This window comes from Daphnia pulex, chromosome 8, assembly GCF_021134715.1.
Source record: "Daphnia pulex isolate KAP4 chromosome 8, ASM2113471v1".
Lineage (NCBI taxonomy): Eukaryota > Metazoa > Arthropoda > Branchiopoda > Diplostraca > Daphniidae > Daphnia > Daphnia pulex.
In genome coordinates, this window is record NC_060024.1 from 6952144 (window position 1) to 6969008 (window position 16865).

At 43.6% G+C, this 16865-nt stretch overlaps 2 protein-coding genes and 15 non-coding genes across 17 annotated transcripts; all 17 read right to left on the reverse strand.

Annotated features, from left to right (window-relative positions):
* Positions 1 to 183: 183 nt before the first annotated feature.
* On the reverse strand, positions 184 to 302 carry LOC124201231. The gene has a single exon (XR_006877560.1). It is a non-coding gene; the product is annotated as a 5S ribosomal RNA (ribosomal RNA).
* A 559-nt stretch (positions 303 to 861) lies between these two features.
* Positions 862 to 980, reverse strand: LOC124201232. Its single transcript, XR_006877561.1, has one exon. It is a non-coding gene; the product is annotated as a 5S ribosomal RNA (ribosomal RNA).
* Positions 981 to 1183: 203 nt separating this feature from the next.
* Positions 1184 to 1306, reverse strand: LOC124201277. The gene has a single exon (XR_006877594.1). It is a non-coding gene; the product is annotated as a U5 spliceosomal RNA (small nuclear RNA).
* Positions 1307 to 1879: 573 nt separating this feature from the next.
* Positions 1880 to 2021, reverse strand: LOC124201271. Its single transcript, XR_006877588.1, has one exon. It is a non-coding gene; the product is annotated as a U4 spliceosomal RNA (small nuclear RNA).
* Positions 2022 to 2425: 404 nt separating this feature from the next.
* Trnah-gug lies at positions 2426 to 2515 on the reverse strand. The gene is given in 2 exon segments: positions 2426 to 2460; positions 2479 to 2515. It is a non-coding gene; the product is annotated as a tRNA-His (tRNA).
* A 192-nt stretch (positions 2516 to 2707) lies between these two features.
* On the reverse strand, positions 2708 to 2871 carry LOC124201247. Its single transcript, XR_006877570.1, has one exon. It is a non-coding gene; the product is annotated as a U1 spliceosomal RNA (small nuclear RNA).
* A 509-nt stretch (positions 2872 to 3380) lies between these two features.
* LOC124201255 lies at positions 3381 to 3566 on the reverse strand. The gene has a single exon (XR_006877578.1). It is a non-coding gene; the product is annotated as a U2 spliceosomal RNA (small nuclear RNA).
* A 45-nt stretch (positions 3567 to 3611) lies between these two features.
* On the reverse strand, positions 3612 to 5487 carry LOC124200701. The gene is made up of 2 exons (XM_046597002.1): positions 4188 to 5487; positions 3612 to 4097 (listed from the first exon to the last, which is right to left on the reverse strand). The coding sequence occupies exons 1-2, from the start codon at positions 5449 to 5451 to the stop codon at positions 3652 to 3654; spliced, it is 1710 nt and encodes a 569-aa protein (XP_046452958.1). The 5' UTR covers positions 5452 to 5487; the 3' UTR covers positions 3612 to 3651.
* Positions 5488 to 8078: 2591 nt separating this feature from the next.
* Positions 8079 to 8300, reverse strand: LOC124201265. The gene has a single exon (XR_006877583.1). It is a non-coding gene; the product is annotated as a small nucleolar RNA U3 (small nucleolar RNA).
* A 754-nt stretch (positions 8301 to 9054) lies between these two features.
* Positions 9055 to 9173, reverse strand: LOC124201241. The gene has a single exon (XR_006877566.1). It is a non-coding gene; the product is annotated as a 5S ribosomal RNA (ribosomal RNA).
* A 559-nt stretch (positions 9174 to 9732) lies between these two features.
* On the reverse strand, positions 9733 to 9851 carry LOC124201233. The gene has a single exon (XR_006877562.1). It is a non-coding gene; the product is annotated as a 5S ribosomal RNA (ribosomal RNA).
* Positions 9852 to 10054: 203 nt separating this feature from the next.
* On the reverse strand, positions 10055 to 10177 carry LOC124201278. The gene has a single exon (XR_006877595.1). It is a non-coding gene; the product is annotated as a U5 spliceosomal RNA (small nuclear RNA).
* A 573-nt stretch (positions 10178 to 10750) lies between these two features.
* On the reverse strand, positions 10751 to 10892 carry LOC124201272. Its single transcript, XR_006877589.1, has one exon. It is a non-coding gene; the product is annotated as a U4 spliceosomal RNA (small nuclear RNA).
* A 404-nt stretch (positions 10893 to 11296) lies between these two features.
* On the reverse strand, positions 11297 to 11386 carry Trnah-gug. Its single transcript is given in 2 exon segments — positions 11297 to 11331; positions 11350 to 11386. It is a non-coding gene; the product is annotated as a tRNA-His (tRNA).
* Positions 11387 to 11578: 192 nt separating this feature from the next.
* LOC124201248 lies at positions 11579 to 11742 on the reverse strand. Its single transcript, XR_006877571.1, has one exon. It is a non-coding gene; the product is annotated as a U1 spliceosomal RNA (small nuclear RNA).
* A 509-nt stretch (positions 11743 to 12251) lies between these two features.
* On the reverse strand, positions 12252 to 12437 carry LOC124201256. The gene has a single exon (XR_006877579.1). It is a non-coding gene; the product is annotated as a U2 spliceosomal RNA (small nuclear RNA).
* Positions 12438 to 12482: 45 nt separating this feature from the next.
* Positions 12483 to 16317, reverse strand: LOC124200599. Its single transcript, XM_046596870.1, has 2 exons — positions 13059 to 16317; positions 12483 to 12968 (listed from the first exon to the last, which is right to left on the reverse strand). Exons 1-2 carry the CDS (start codon positions 16315 to 16317, stop codon positions 12523 to 12525), a joined length of 3705 nt encoding a protein of 1234 aa, XP_046452826.1. The 3' UTR covers positions 12483 to 12522.
* Between the last annotated feature and the right edge of the window lie 548 nt (positions 16318 to 16865).

The window sequence follows — 16865 nt, forward strand, 5'->3', positions numbered from 1 at the left end:
AAAATAGCCAAACCTCTATCTTTTTTTTTGTCGTTAAAACTACCGAGATCAAACAAACATGCGTTCTACAATATATGGTATCATTAATCAAAGTCCCAGCAATACCCTTTTCAACTAATACCTAAAGAATACATTATATTCCATGTCTCATCTAACTTGGGGAGCAAAAATAAAATTACACCATGCCAACAGCATCCCGTATTCCCAAGCGGTCACCCATCCAAGTACTAACGGGACCCGACATAGCTTAACTTCCGGGAGCTGACGAGACCGGGTGAGTTCTATGTGGTATGGCCGTTGACATCAATTCAGTCGCCATTACCCGACCATATTCGCCTCTAAATCTAGTTCTAATGCTTGCTTACTTTCTGTTCGAAATACACACCAACCTTAGCCAAACAAACGAGGACATATAAGTACATTTGTCAATGGACAACCGAATATAAAATTTGATAATATTTCCAAACGCCACTATTTTTGGCTAACTGTCATTTTTAATTTTCTCGTTCCGGGGATGTCCGATCAATGAGCCAACAATCCAAGTGTCATAAGGCTAACGATTGCTTCCCTTACTTAGCTTGCGTTGCATAAGGATCTCAGAGTCAGAGAGATTAGATAGAGCTGCCCGAAGAAACCACCAACGTACAAGCCTCTCGGCTGTGCCGTGCGCTTCGCGCACGGCGTTTCAAATATCTTTCAGCAACAAAGAGGTTGGAGGACGTCTAGTAGGCAATATCCAGTAAAAAATACGTTCCTTCCATTTTCAACTAATGCCAAAATAATACATTGTAGTCCATGTAGTATCACCCATCTTGGGAAGCACTTCAATTCAATTGGATTCACAAAAATAAAATAATTCCATGCCAACAGCATCCCGTATTCCCAAGCGGTCACCCATCCAAGTACTAACGGGACCCGACATAGCTTAACTTCCGGGAGCTGACGAGACCGGGTGAGTTCTATGTGGTATGGCCGTTGACATTAAACTAGACGCAATTACCCGACCATATTCGCCTCTAATCTATTACTTGTGCTTGAGATTTATCTTTTTGAAATACACACTAATCTTACCAAAACCACCGAAAAACTATCAGTTTGTCATTTTACAAATGTTGTCAGTATGTAGTAGTAGAATATCTTTGTTTCCGCATACAGACGTTTTTAATTTTTCATTTATTCAAAGTGCCCAATCAGAAGACCGGGCGTTAAAAAAATAAGTCATATAGACTCATCAATGCTCCTAACCACGGAAATCTTTAGTAAAAGGCGAAAGATTTATCCGGGTATTGATTAGAAACCAGAGTAAATAACAGTGGTATGCCTTGTATTTATATTCATTTCAAAATTTTGAAGTGCGCTTGTAAGGTTTTTTTTCGAAACATGCGTTTACATATCAAAATCCTTGTGCAATTCTTTATCAATGGGTACAGTTATTTTAAAGTAAATATCATGTATAAAGCTCGTTAACATGTTTTTGAACGAAACAGTTGTGCGCAGTGTTATTTTTGAAAAAAATGAACGATCTTTATGGTACAAGCCCAACACGTAGGTGGTGGGATCAGATGTTTACCCCGACATTCACCCTACAGCGGTTAACAATTTATTGAACTTCCCCTTTAAACATGGTGGAATCTTTTCACCTTGTCATTTGGAATCACCTTTTCAAATATTTTCCCCGTGTTCACAATGTTCCAACTGACTGATATTAATGGCCTTCAGCGAACGAATTAATCAGCCTTGTCTGACGTGCAATACCAACTAAATGGAAACAAAAATCACTTATACGATTTCACTTTCACCGTTTAATGTTATAAACACACTATGCAACACTCCAATTTTTCTAACTGACTGTAATTTTTTTTTCTTGTACGCTGAAATGCTCCTGATGGAGCTATCAAAAATTGCCGACGACAAAGATTATTTCACTTCATCGTGGCGGGGTATTGGTTAAAGTTTTCAACTAGCAATAATCACACCTCGGGAGACCCTCATTGGTTATGATATTGCCACTGCGCAAAGCTAAATTATAATCAGAAAAGCAAGTCTACTTAAGCATTTGCTGAATTCGTTCTGCTTGGACGTGTTGGACCAACAATTTCGTTCAGAAATATTCATTTAGATTACCCTAGGCAAATTTTAATTTCCATCTCCCATTGGACTAATACCAACAGGGGACAGTTCATTACATACATGAAATAATTTTTGTCTTAATATCGGGTCAAATACTTGAAATTCTGTAAATGTGTATTTTTCTTCCATACATTTCAACAACTTCCTGCACACACAAAAAAAGGGAGGGGGAATTTCAGGTTTTCATTCCAAATTGTTTTTCACATTATGAACTATTGAAGTGAGCGAGCATTACTTTCCAACCAAACAAAATTTATAGTTAATCTGCGTGTTGACGTGAAAAATCAGTTTTCAGTGCCGTGACCAGGATTCGAACCTGGGTTACTACGGATTCATATCTAGTAGGTACCACAACGTAGGGTCCTAACCACTAGACGATCACGGCCAATCCATTGGCCATGATGATTTATATTAAAGTAGCTAAACATGAATTTCATTACTTTGTTGTTTCTTCCCAGAAAGAAAATCTGATGCTTCGCGTATTCCCAAGCGGTCAACCCTACCGTTTACTAACGGGACCAGATTTAGTTCAACTTCCGGCAGATGACAAGAATTTTTCTTACATTTATAGTGTGTTCAGGGAACGGCGCGAACGCAGTCCCCCACTACCAAAAATTGTACTCCCGAGTTAATCACATTTGGATTAATCGCAAGGGTCAGCCCATCCTTAGTGCAATGGAAAGGCCTCGCCCTGGAGGAACCACCTTGGTGATCATGGTTGCCTCTGAGCCAGGTAAGTATGATTGTGGATGCTTTTTCACTTTGTTTAATACTTTGTATACAGCAGAACAATATTGACAAAGAGTGTTCAAGTATTTGACTGACGTTTAGAGAATACCACCCACTTTCTTTCATCGACTTGAATTACGAACTCGAGCAAAATATAGTAAATAAAGCTCAGTATTTATTTCATGGTCTTGATCTTTGCAAATACTTTTCAAGAAACAAATTGCTTGTTTTTTTTCATTTGGTCGTCCAATTGGCAAATAAGAAAATAAGAAAATCGACTTTTCATATGAAAATACACGCATCTTCATATTTAAAAAAAAAACATCACATCGAAAGATGAACAGTACTAATTAGTTAACACAATCAAGTACGTATTTTTTTATGCTTTTCTTGATATTACGAAAAAAATACAATTAGAAAAAATTACAAACATGTCTACATGACAGTTTTGCAATTATACATGGTCTTTTATTATACGGTGCTAAGACAATTTCTGTTTTATTCAATATGTTCTCCCTCATAGAGGGTGAGCCGATCCCGGAGGTACTGCAATACCGGGTCAACCCGTGGCGGGAGCAGTGCAAGCACTGTATTCCCACCGTATGCCAAAAATCAGTTTAATATTCTGGGGTCCATTTGAACCCGTATCAGATATTAAGCTGATAAGAACAGATTTTATGCATTGTATTTTCCAAAGGACTGGGAATAAACATATATACAATGATTTATTTTAGTTGATTTTGAAGGGAAAAAGTTCGCGAGACGACGTGTCAACGCTACGTTAAAAAACCCTTAGTTTGAGGAAGAGGGAGGACTTGCGCCCTCTTCTGCTTCTTCTTCTTCGGGTTCGGGATCGCTTGCTTCGGTCTGGTATGCCAGATGTTTGGCTATGATTTGAGTTGTTCCTTGGATGGCCAGTAGTTTCATCTTCTTCTTGAGGCTCTGCCATTTTCTACCCGAGAATCCCAGGGCAAGACATATCTCATCGTTGCTTGGGAGCCAGGACCCTAGTGAACCAACCACGAGAGGGAGTACCACACCAAGATGTTTGTACTTTTCAATTTTCCTTGCCTGTGCCTTCTCGAGTCCATCCGCGCTGCTGAGGGGAACCGTGACGTCGATGATGATGGGAGGGTTGGTGGAAGTGACCACCAGGTCTGGTCTGAGTCCGGAGTTGTCCACGGCGAGGTTGACGGAGACGGTGTGGCCAAGTTTCTCCGTTTCTTCCGCCATCAGTCCTAAGATAGAATTATGACGATTAATAGAAAGAGCGGAGTTTACCTGGCACCCACAGACAACATGGTCTGTGGTTTCCAGCTTCGTACAACCTAGTCGACAGGTTTTGACTGTCGACTTTGATCCTGGGCCACCTCGGACTGGCAGTATCCCTAGTCTCGCCTTGTGGAGAAAGTGCCATTCCTGGAAGGACAGTGGCGTTCGGCATGATAAGAGACCTGCGTTCTCCTTGGCCATGTCAAGAGCTAATCCGGTTGCCGTCTTTCCTTGTTGAGCTGACAGGAGTCTGCTTGTCCACCTTTGCCTCATCGCGGTCCGGAGTCCTCTGACTGCCTTGATGGAGATTGTGGAGATGTCATCGGCGATAACTTTGCTGTACTCTTCGCCGGATACATCAATCCTTATCCTCTTCAAACAGCCCGAGGCCTTCCTTGCGCGGGTCCAAAGGTTCATCGATGCTCCTCCATGTCTGATTGCTCCAAGTCCCTTTTCCATGGAACCTGCCAAGTACTCGTTAATAGGAAGTGGAAAGGGGACCTCGTTCCTGCCGTATCCCAATTTGATGGTTTCTTCTAGTTGTGCCATTGCCACTTCACTGACGTTCTTGTCTTTGCTATCTAGGAGTTGCAGTGCTCTTGCCAGGGTCCAAATGTCAGCCTCGTCTGTGAGGGGGAGAGCTCCAAGTCCTCCCACGCGGCGATCTGAGTAGAAAAAAGCAGTGTTAGCGGACATAGGGACACAGGCTACCTTGCGAAGGAAATCTCTGCAGGCGACGTCCAGGTCGTAGAGGGATCTTTTCTCGACTCTTCCCGATGCAAGGTGGTGGGAAAGTGATGGGAGTAGTACACTTCTGTACACTTCCAGCTTTTGCCAGGGAGCCAAACCGGAGTCGCCAATCTTTATCAAATTTCCGAGAAGTGACGTGGTGGGTCGGAAGGTTAGTCGTGAGCCTAGTGGAGTCCCTAGATAGTTTTCCTGTTCGTCCTCGGCTAGGGCCCTTATTTGGGAGTCTCCGAGTTTCAGTGGGTTATCTACAGAAGATTTGCCATTAATGAGTGTGAGTGACGTGCATTTGTTAGGATTAAATCTCAAGCCGAGTGAGGTTGCCGTGTTCTCGGTGGCATTGAGAGTTCCCTGGATTTCGCTGACTGAAGATCCTGCGATGGCAATGTCGTCTGCATAGGACGAAGTGGACACTCTTGACTGGTAGACTGCGAACCCGTTGTTGTTTGATTTTACTGTCCTGATGATCGGTTCTGCCGCCAGATTGAAGACGACGCTGCTTAATGGATCTCCTTGTCGGACTCCGGCTGTTGGATGGATTTGAACTGAGTCTTGTCCGACGGCAAAGTCCATGATGTTGTTTGAGTAGATATCGGTCAGAATGCGGCGAAGTTCGTCAGGTATCGGGAGGCTTTCGAACAGGCTGTTCAGTATCGGATGAGGTATTGATCCGAATGCGTTGGTGAGATCGAGCCAAGCAATCACCAGCTTCCTTTTTGACTGTTTCGCCTGCTCGATCACCGTGTGGAGTATGTGGGTGTGCTCTTGGATACCCCTGACTCCTGGAAGGAATCCCTTTTGTTCTGGAGAAATCCATCCTAGTCTCGTGGCGGTGGCCATTATCCTGGACGATATTATACCCGAAAATATCTTGTACATGGTTGGTAGTAAGGATATTGGCCTGAAGTTTCCATAATCAGAGGGATCTCCTTTCTTGAAGATAGGGACGGTTCGAGATGTTTTCCAGCAGGCTGGGATACCCAGAGACCACACCGCCCGGTAAATGGTTGCTAGGAGCTCGCCATTACCGTCAAGAGACCGGAGGTGGCGATATTCAAGGCCATCCCTTCCTGGAGCAGTGTTAGCAGCTTTACCGAGTTTAAGCTTGATTTCGCTAAGACTGGGGGGAGCTGAGAGTAGCCTGATGTCGTCATCGGTCGTCTGCTTCCAATCGCAGTGGTCGAATTGAGCACGGGCTGACTCCACTTGCTCCTGAGAAGGAGCTGGCTGACAGTAGGTTTCTTTCAAAAATGCAGTCGCTGTTTCTTTTGTTCCAGAGTATCCAGTTGATTCTTCTTCGAGAATTTTCCTGACAGCCCTGCGGGGATACAAAGAAAATAGACGTTGAATTTTGCTCTTTTGGTCGTTTTGGGTTTGTTTGGATCTTCTGATTCTTTGTTGCTGGCGGTTTTGGCTTCGCTTTCGGTGGGCGTCTGGTGGCTTCTTTGGAGGGGGCGGTCGTTTCTGAGAAGGGGTCGAGTCTTCCGGTGTGGCAGAAAGTTTTAGCCACTCAGCACTGCACTTAGTGAGGGTGGAGTCGAGGCACTGTACCGTGTTGCAAGCCTCTATCCTAGCGCCCCAAACACTCCTAAACGCCTCTAGTGGACACACCGCGTCTCCGGGAGCTACCAATCTACCAAGCTGGCTGGGAGATGAGGCTGGAGATTCATAAGAGGAATCATTGTTGTTGGAAGATTTTGATGAAGACGGAGAATTGAAAGAGGAAATTGATGAGTCAAGAGATTCACTGTTTTCTGAGATTATGTTTGGAGTAGAAGGACTCGAGCGTTGAGTGGACAAGTCTTTGGAGGTGTTTGATGCAGAAGAAAAAGAAGAAGATGAAACTGGAGAAGCTGGAGAGGAAGAGGAGGGGACGGGTGAGGTCCCCTCTCCTTCTGTGTTGTTCGGAGTATTGCGTCTCGAAGCAACAGTGGCGGTGTGACAAGAGGTGGTTGACAGTTCAAGATTGATAATTCTGAAAAACTCTCTGTTGGAAATGTTAGGAGGGAGGGGGAGGAGGGGAACAGTTGGAGAATACGGTTTTGGCGTCTCTGTTAGATGTGTTTTGTAATGCGTTTTAATGAAGTATCCATCTCCATTTGCCTCGCATTTCCTACATTGCCATCTGCGGACTGTAGTGAGACCATGTACTCTAAACAGATGATGTTCAATGGACTGGAAAGCGACTGTTCCCTCACCCTTTGTGTGCCACTTGCATAAGGGGCATCGGCATGGGCCACCTGGATACATGAGCGTGACTTCATTACCCATAATTGTGGTTCCTTCCACAGTGATGCTCTCATCAAGTGCACCACAACCTTTCTCATGCCTTCTAGCAATGACAACATCGCTGGTCTCGTGATCGCACGAATTGCATGTGTACATGGGAGCAACTCTCGCGTCATGTTTAGCGAACATGTGCCTGACCGAATCTTGGACTCGTGATCTTGACGAGTATTTTCCGATTTTACAGAGAGAGCACTTAATCGTATCGGGCACAGGCCAAGGTAAGTAAATAGTTCCATCACAAGCTTGGAACTCGAAGAAGTCCACAGCTGCCCCTGCCATTCCAGAAAGGGAGAACAAATCCAGACGGTCAGACGTCTGGATCGGCTCAAGGTTGGGATGAGGGTGAGAGTCAACCCCCGCATTTGCTTGACTTGATCTTAGCCAAAAGGCCGAGAAGCGATAATGTTACAAGGATTACTGCCCAAAATAACCACTGAGGTTCAACACATTTCCGGTGGTGTACGAAGAATACTCATATCACTCAAAACATTCAAGAAATGCTATAAAATATTGAGTTGTTCATTTTTCCAGACGCGACCACTTGATGCTTATAAAGTTCATTTTCATTTGTTTTATTATGCTCATACTGTATTAAGGGAGATACAATTTACGCTGAAGGCGTTGCAAATTTTACTCTCGTTATCACACTAGGTCCTTTTTTTTCAGAATATGGCTTTGCCACGCCACCTGACGACAAAAGCTCTGAACGATAATTAATCATGATTAAATAACAATAACTAAAAGAATGCAATACGATCATAAAGTCATGACACATCCTCAAATTGACCAACCTCACTTTCACAATTTATTTTGCCATACAAGCAGATGATTTAAGGACACGAATACCTGGAATTATTATTAAGATTTATCTCTTTAGATTTTCAAGAATTTAAATTTGTTTTATCATCTCAACCACTCTGAACACGCTAGTTTCCTTCCGCTATTTCACATGGATTTAACGGAAACGGTCCTCAATGACTGTGTTTGATGCTGTCGAGACAGCTACACTCACAGCCTGTTTCACGCTCAGAAACCAGCGTCTTAACTCGTCATCGTGGGTTGAAAGGAGACAAGTTTCTGGTGGGAAACAAGTCAAGATATACTACAGAAATGATCCTGTGAAGTATGATCTTAAATGCAATGTTATTTTGCAGAACTCTAAATAAGGTTTGTACGATCAATGAGCTTTGGCGTAAATTACAGTGCATAGATCGATATTTCGGAATATTAAATTGAGATTTGCAATACTTGACGCACACAGTACATACATTGTCAGGTCTTGCATTTTGTTCATTTATTGAAACACCGAGAAGCTCTTTAATAGTTATAGAACAAGTGACGAGACCAATTTTGGACACAATAAAGAATCCGCGTGCTCATCAAATCAATTTATTACAGTAATGTATTATCGATTGAGAGCCCATTTATCAGCTGGGTGTTTGGCGTGCACCTATAATCCTGCTTCGGGGAGGCTTGGTAGAGTGGATGGCTTGAGTTTAGGAGCCCTGTTTCGTGATACCGCATGTTGATCAGGTGCCCGCACTAAGCTTGACATCAGCATGGATCTGCTAGAGGAATCTAGTAGGTGCAGGTTAGCTAAGGAGGAGCGTAGTGGGTCAGGAGGGAAACCTAGCAGCCAAAAGTTCCCGTGTTCGGCAGTAGTGGGATCGTGCCAGTGAGTGGGCGTCATGCAACAGCCTCAACAAAATAGCCAAACCTCTATCTTTTTTTTTGTCGTTAAAACTACCGAGATCAAACAAACATGCGTTCTACAATATATGGTATCATTAATCAAAGTCCCAGCAATACCCTTTTCAACTAATACCTAAAGAATACATTATATTCCATGTCTCATCTAACTTGGGGAGCAAAAATAAAATTACACCATGCCAACAGCATCCCGTATTCCCAAGTGGTCACCCATCCAAGTACTAACGGGACCCGACATAGCTTAACTTCCGGGAGCTGACGAGACCGGGTGAGTTCTATGTGGTATGGCCGTTGACATCAATTCAGTCGCCATTACCCGACCATATTCGCCTCTAAATCTAGTTCTAATGCTTGCTTACTTTCTGTTCGAAATACACACCAACCTTAGCCAAACAAACGAGGACATATAAGTACATTTGTCAATGGACAACCGAATATAAAATTTGATAATATTTCCAAACGCCACTATTTTTGGCTAACTGTCATTTTTAATTTTCTCGTTCCGGGGATGTCCGATCAATGAGCCAACAATCCAAGTGTCATAAGGCTAACGATTGCTTCCCTTACTTAGCTTGCGTTGCATAAGGATCTCAGAGTCAGAGAGATTAGATAGAGCTGCCCGAAGAAACCACCAACGTACAAGCCTCTCGGCTGTGCCGTGCGCTTCGCGCACGGCGTTTCAAATATCTTTCAGCAACAAAGAGGTTGGAGGACGTCTAGTAGGCAATATCCAGTAAAAAATACGTTCCTTCCATTTTCAACTAATGCCAAAATAATACATTGTAGTCCATGTAGTATCACCCATCTTGGGAAGCACTTCAATTCAATTGGATTCACAAAAATAAAATAATTCCATGCCAACAGCATCCCGTATTCCCAAGCGGTCACCCATCCAAGTACTAACGGGACCCGACATAGCTTAACTTCCGGGAGCTGACGAGACCGGGTGAGTTCTATGTGGTATGGCCGTTGACATTAAACTAGACGCAATTACCCGACCATATTCGCCTCTAATCTATTACTTGTGCTTGAGATTTATCTTTTTGAAATACACACTAATCTTACCAAAACCACCGAAAAACTATCAGTTTGTCATTTTACAAATGTTGTCAGTATGTAGTAGTAGAATATCTTTGTTTCCGCATACAGACGTTTTTAATTTTTCATTTATTCAAAGTGCCCAATCAGAAGACCGGGCGTTAAAAAAATAAGTCATATAGACTCATCAATGCTCCTAACCACGGAAATCTTTAGTAAAAGGCGAAAGATTTATCCGGGTATTGATTAGAAACCAGAGTAAATAACAGTGGTATGCCTTGTATTTATATTCATTTCAAAATTTTGAAGTGCGCTTGTAAGGTTTTTTTTCGAAACATGCGTTTACATATCAAAATCCTTGTGCAATTCTTTATCAATGGGTACAGTTATTTTAAAGTAAATATCATGTATAAAGCTCGTTAACATGTTTTTGAACGAAACAGTTGTGCGCAGTGTTATTTTTGAAAAAAATGAACGATCTTTATGGTACAAGCCCAACACGTAGGTGGTGGGATCAGATGTTTACCCCGACATTCACCCTACAGCGGTTAACAATTTATTGAACTTCCCCTTTAAACATGGTGGAATCTTTTCACCTTGTCATTTGGAATCACCTTTTCAAATATTTTCCCCGTGTTCACAATGTTCCAACTGACTGATATTAATGGCCTTCAGCGAACGAATTAATCAGCCTTGTCTGACGTGCAATACCAACTAAATGGAAACAAAAATCACTTATACGATTTCACTTTCACCGTTTAATGTTATAAACACACTATGCAACACTCCAATTTTTCTAACTGACTGTAATTTTTTTTTCTTGTACGCTGAAATGCTCCTGATGGAGCTATCAAAAATTGCCGACGACAAAGATTATTTCACTTCATCGTGGCGGGGTATTGGTTAAAGTTTTCAACTAGCAATAATCACACCTCGGGAGACCCTCATTGGTTATGATATTGCCACTGCGCAAAGCTAAATTATAATCAGAAAAGCAAGTCTACTTAAGCATTTGCTGAATTCGTTCTGCTTGGACGTGTTGGACCAACAATTTCGTTCAGAAATATTCATTTAGATTACCCTAGGCAAATTTTAATTTCCATCTCCCATTGGACTAATACCAACAGGGGACAGTTCATTACATACATGAAATAATTTTTGTCTTAATATCGGGTCAAATACTTGAAATTCTGTAAATGTGTATTTTTCTTCCATACATTTCAACAACTTCCTGCACACACAAAAAAAGGGAGGGGGAATTTCAGGTTTTCATTCCAAATTGTTTTTCACATTATGAACTATTGAAGTGAGCGAGCATTACTTTCCAACCAAACAAAATTTATAGTTAATCTGCGTGTTGACGTGAAAAATCAGTTTTCAGTGCCGTGACCAGGATTCGAACCTGGGTTACTACGGATTCATATCTAGTAGGTACCACAACGTAGGGTCCTAACCACTAGACGATCACGGCCAATCCATTGGCCATGATGATTTATATTAAAGTAGCTAAACATGAATTTCATTACTTTGTTGTTTCTTCCCAGAAAGAAAATCTGATGCTTCGCGTATTCCCAAGCGGTCAACCCTACCGTTTACTAACGGGACCAGATTTAGTTCAACTTCCGGCAGATGACAAGAATTTTTCTTACATTTATAGTGTGTTCAGGGAACGGCGCGAACGCAGTCCCCCACTACCAAAAATTGTACTCCCGAGTTAATCACATTTGGATTAATCGCAAGGGTCAGCCCATCCTTAGTGCAATGGAAAGGCCTCGCCCTGGAGGAACCACCTTGGTGATCATGGTTGCCTCTGAGCCAGGTAAGTATGATTGTGGATGCTTTTTCACTTTGTTTAATACTTTGTATACAGCAGAACAATATTGACAAAGAGTGTTCAAGTATTTGACTGACGTTTAGAGAATACCACCCACTTTCTTTCATCGACTTGAATTACGAACTCGAGCAAAATATAGTAAATAAAGCTCAGTATTTATTTCATGGTCTTGATCTTTGCAAATACTTTTCAAGAAACAAATTGCTTGTTTTTTTTCATTTGGTCGTCCAATTGGCAAATAAGAAAATAAGAAAATCGACTTTTCATATGAAAATACACGCATCTTCATATTTAAAAAAAAAACATCACATCGAAAGATGAACAGTACTAATTAGTTAACACAATCAAGTACGTATTTTTTTATGCTTTTCTTGATATTACGAAAAAAATACAATTAGAAAAAATTACAAACATGTCTACATGACAGTTTTGCAATTATACATGGTCTTTTATTATACGGTGCTAAGACAATTTCTGTTTTATTCAATATGTTCTCCCTCATAGAGGGTGAGCCGATCCCGGAGGTACTGCAATACCGGGTCAACCCGTGGCGGGAGCAGTGCAAGCACTGTATTCCCACCGTATGCCAAAAATCAGTTTAATATTCTGGGGTCCATTTGAACCCGTATCAGATATTAAGCTGATAAGAACAGATTTTATGCATTGTATTTTCCAAAGGACTGGGAATAAACATATATACAATGATTTATTTTAGTTGATTTTGAAGGGAAAAAGTTCGCGAGACGACGTGTCAACGCTACGTTAAAAAACCCTTAGTTTGAGGAAGAGGGAGGACTTGCGCCCTCTTCTGCTTCTTCTTCTTCGGGTTCGGGATCGCTTGCTTCGGTCTGGTATGCCAGATGTTTGGCTATGATTTGAGTTGTTCCTTGGATGGCCAGTAGTTTCATCTTCTTCTTGAGGCTCTGCCATTTTCTACCCGAGAATCCCAGGGCAAGACATATCTCATCGTTGCTTGGGAGCCAGGACCCTAGTGAACCAACCACGAGAGGGAGTACCACACCAAGATGTTTGTACTTTTCAATTTTCCTTGCCTGTGCCTTCTCGAGTCCATCCGCGCTGCTGAGGGGAACCGTGACGTCGATGATGATGGGAGGGTTGGTGGAAGTGACCACCAGGTCTGGTCTGAGTCCGGAGTTGTCCACGGCGAGGTTGACGGAGACGGTGTGGCCAAGTTTCTCCGTTTCTTCCGCCATCAGTCCTAAGATAGAATTATGACGATTAATAGAAAGAGCGGAGTTTACCTGGCACCCACAGACAACATGGTCTGTGGTTTCCAGCTTCGTACAACCTAGTCGACAGGTTTTGACTGTCGACTTTGATCCTGGGCCACCTCGGACTGGCAGTATCCCTAGTCTCGCCTTGTGGAGAAAGTGCCATTCCTGGAAGGACAGTGGCGTTCGGCATGATAAGAGACCTGCGTTCTCCTTGGCCATGTCAAGAGCTAATCCGGTTGCCGTCTTTCCTTGTTGAGCTGACAGGAGTCTGCTTGTCCACCTTTGCCTCATCGCGGTCCGGAGTCCTCTGACTGCCTTGATGGAGATTGTGGAGATGTCATCGGCGATAACTTTGCTGTACTCTTCGCCGGATACATCAATCCTTATCCTCTTCAAACAGCCCGAGGCCTTCCTTGCGCGGGTCCAAAGGTTCATCGATGCTCCTCCATGTCTGATTGCTCCAAGTCCCTTTTCCATGGAACCTGCCAAGTACTCGTTAATAGGAAGTGGAAAGGGGACCTCGTTCCTGCCGTATCCCAATTTGATGGTTTCTTCTAGTTGTGCCATTGCCACTTCACTGACGTTCTTGTCTTTGCTATCTAGGAGTTGCAGTGCTCTTGCCAGGGTCCAAATGTCAGCCTCGTCTGTGAGGGGGAGAGCTCCAAGTCCTCCCACGCGGCGATCTGAGTAGAAAAAAGCAGTGTTAGCGGACATAGGGACACAGGCTACCTTGCGAAGGAAATCTCTGCAGGCGACGTCCAGGTCGTAGAGGGATCTTTTCTCGACTCTTCCCGATGCAAGGTGGTGGGAAAGTGATGGGAGTAGTACACTTCTGTACACTTCCAGCTTTTGCCAGGGAGCCAAACCGGAGTCGCCAATCTTTATCAAATTTCCGAGAAGTGACGTGGTGGGTCGGAAGGTTAGTCGTGAGCCTAGTGGAGTCCCTAGATAGTTTTCCTGTTCGTCCTCGGCTAGGGCCCTTATTTGGGAGTCTCCGAGTTTCAGTGGGTTATCTACAGAAGATTTGCCATTAATGAGTGTGAGTGACGTGCATTTGTTAGGATTAAATCTCAAGCCGAGTGAGGTTGCCGTGTTCTCGGTGGCATTGAGAGTTCCCTGGATTTCGCTGACTGAAGATCCTGCGATGGCAATGTCGTCTGCATAGGACGAAGTGGACACTCTTGACTGGTAGACTGCGAACCCGTTGTTGTTTGATTTTACTGTCCTGATGATCGGTTCTGCCGCCAGATTGAAGACGACGCTGCTTAATGGATCTCCTTGTCGGACTCCGGCTGTTGGATGGATTTGAACTGAGTCTTGTCCGACGGCAAAGTCCATGATGTTGTTTGAGTAGATATCGGTCAGAATGCGGCGAAGTTCGTCTGGTATCGGGAGGCTTTCGAACAGGCTGTTCAGTATCGGATGAGGTATTGATCCGAATGCGTTGGTGAGATCGAGCCAAGCAATCACCAGCTTCCTTTTTGACTGTTTCGCCTGCTCGATCACCGTGTGGAGTATGTGGGTGTGCTCTTGGATACCCCTGACTCCTGGAAGGAATCCCTTTTGTTCTGGAGAAATCCATCCTAGTCTCGTGGCGGTGGCCATTATCCTGGACGATATTATACCCGAAAATATCTTGTACATGGTTGGTAGTAAGGATATTGGCCTGAAGTTTCCATAATCAGAGGGATCTCCTTTCTTGAAGATAGGGACGGTTCGAGATGTTTTCCAGCAGGCTGGGATACCCAGAGACCACACCGCCCGGTAAATGGTTGCTAGGAGCTCGCCATTACCGTCAAGAGACCGGAGGTGGCGATATTCAAGGCCATCCCTTCCTGGAGCAGTGTTAGCAGCTTTACCGAGTTTAAGCTTGATTTCGCTAAGACTGGGGGGAGCTGAGAGTAGCCTGATGTCGTCATCGGTCGTCTGCTTCCAATCGCAGTGGTCGAATTGAGCACGGGCTGACTCCACTTGCTCCTGAGAAGGAGCTGGCTGACAGTAGGTTTCTTTCAAAAATGCAGTCGCTGTTTCTTTTGTTCCAGAGTATCCAGTTGATTCTTCTTCGAGAATTTTCCTGACAGCCCTGCGGGGATACAAAGAAAATAGACGTTGAATTTTGCTCTTTTGGTCGTTTTGGGTTTGTTTGGATCTTCTGATTCTTTGTTGCTGGCGGTTTTGGCTTCGCTTTCGGTGGGCGTCTGGTGGCTTCTTTGGAGGGGGCGGTCGTTTCTGAGAAGGGGTCGAGTCTTCCGGTGTGGCAGAAAGTTTTAGCCACTCAGCACTGCACTTAGTGAGGGTGGAGTCGAGGCACTGTACCGTGTTGCAAGCCTCTATCCTAGCGCCCCAAACACTCCTAAACGCCTCTAGTGGACACACCGCGTCTCCGGGAGCTACCAATCTACCAAGCTGGCTGGGAGATGAGGCTGGAGATTCATAAGAGGAATCATTGTTGTTGGAAGATTTTGATGAAGACGGAGAATTGAAAGAGGAAATTGATGAGTCAAGAGATTCACTGTTTTCTGAGATTATGTTTGGAGTAGAAGGACTCGAGCGTTGAGTGGACAAGTCTTTGGAGGTGTTTGATGCAGAAGAAAAAGAAGAAGATGAAACTGGAGAAGCTGGAGAGGAAGAGGAGGGGACGGGTGAGGTCCCCTCTCCTTCTGTGTTGTTCGGAGTATTGCGTCTCGAAGCAACAGTGGCGGTGTGACAAGAGGTGGTTGACAGTTCAAGATTGATAATTCTGAAAAACTCTCTGTTGGAAATGTTAGGAGGGAGGGGGAGGAGGGGAACAGTTGGAGAATACGGTTTTGGCGTCTCTGTTAGATGTGTTTTGTAATGCGTTTTAATGAAGTATCCATCTCCATTTGCCTCGCATTTCCTACATTGCCATCTGCGGACTGTAGTGAGACCATGTACTCTAAACAGATGATGTTCAATGGACTGGAAAGCGACTGTTCCCTCACCCTTTGTGTGCCACTTGCATAAGGGGCATCGGCATGGGCCACCTGGATACATGAGCGTGACTTCATTACCCATAATTGTGGTTCCTTCCACAGTGATGCTCTCATCAAGTGCACCACAACCTTTCTCATGCCTTCTAGCAATGACAACATCGCTGGTCTCGTGATCGCACGAATTGCATGTGTACATGGGAGCAACTCTCGCGTCATGTTTAGCGAACATGTGCCTGACCGAATCTTGGACTCGTGATCTTGACGAGTATTTTCCGATTTTACAGAGAGAGCACTTAATCGTATCGGGCACAGGCCAAGGTAAGTAAATAGTTCCATCACAAGCTTGGAACTCGAAGAAGTCCACAGCTGCCCCTGCCATTCCAGAAAGGGAGAACAAATCCAGACGGTCAGACGTCTGGATCGGCTCAAGGTTGGGATGAGGGTGAGAGTCAACCCCCGCATTTGCTTGACTTGATCTTAGCCAAAAGGCCGAGAAGCGATAATGTTACAAGGATTACTGCCCAAAATAACCACTGAGGTTCAACACATTTCCGGTGGTGTACGAAGAATACTCATATCACTCAAAACATTCAAGAAATGCTATAAAATATTGAGTTGTTCATTTTTCCAGACGCGACCACTTGATGCTTATAAAGTTCATTTTCATTTGTTTTATTATGCTCATACTGTATTAAGGGAGATACAATTTACGCTGAAGGCGTTGCAAATTTTACTCTCGTTATCACACTAGGTCCTTTTTTTTCAGAATATGGCTTTGCCACGCCACCTGACGACAAAAGCTCTGAACGATAATTAATCATGATTAAATAACAATAACTAAAAGAATGCAATACGATCATAAAGTCATGACACATCCTCAAATTGACCAACCTCACTTTCACAATTTATTTTGCCATACAAGCAGAT

Excerpts from the sequence above, each read along its gene's own strand:
- LOC124200701 (XM_046597002.1), bottom strand. The coding sequence starts at position 5,451 with ATGGACTTTGCCGTCGGACAAGACTCAGTTCAAATCCATCCAACAGCC. Across the intron at positions 4,098-4,187 it reads AGTCAAAACCTGTCGACTAG|GACTGATGGCGGAAGAAACG; the intron begins GTTGTACGAAGC and ends ATTCTATCTTAG.
- LOC124200599 (XM_046596870.1), bottom strand. The coding sequence starts at position 16,317 with ATGGCAGGGGCAGCTGTGGACTTCTTCGAGTTCCAAGCTTGTGATGGA. Across the intron at positions 12,969-13,058 it reads AGTCAAAACCTGTCGACTAG|GACTGATGGCGGAAGAAACG; the intron begins GTTGTACGAAGC and ends ATTCTATCTTAG.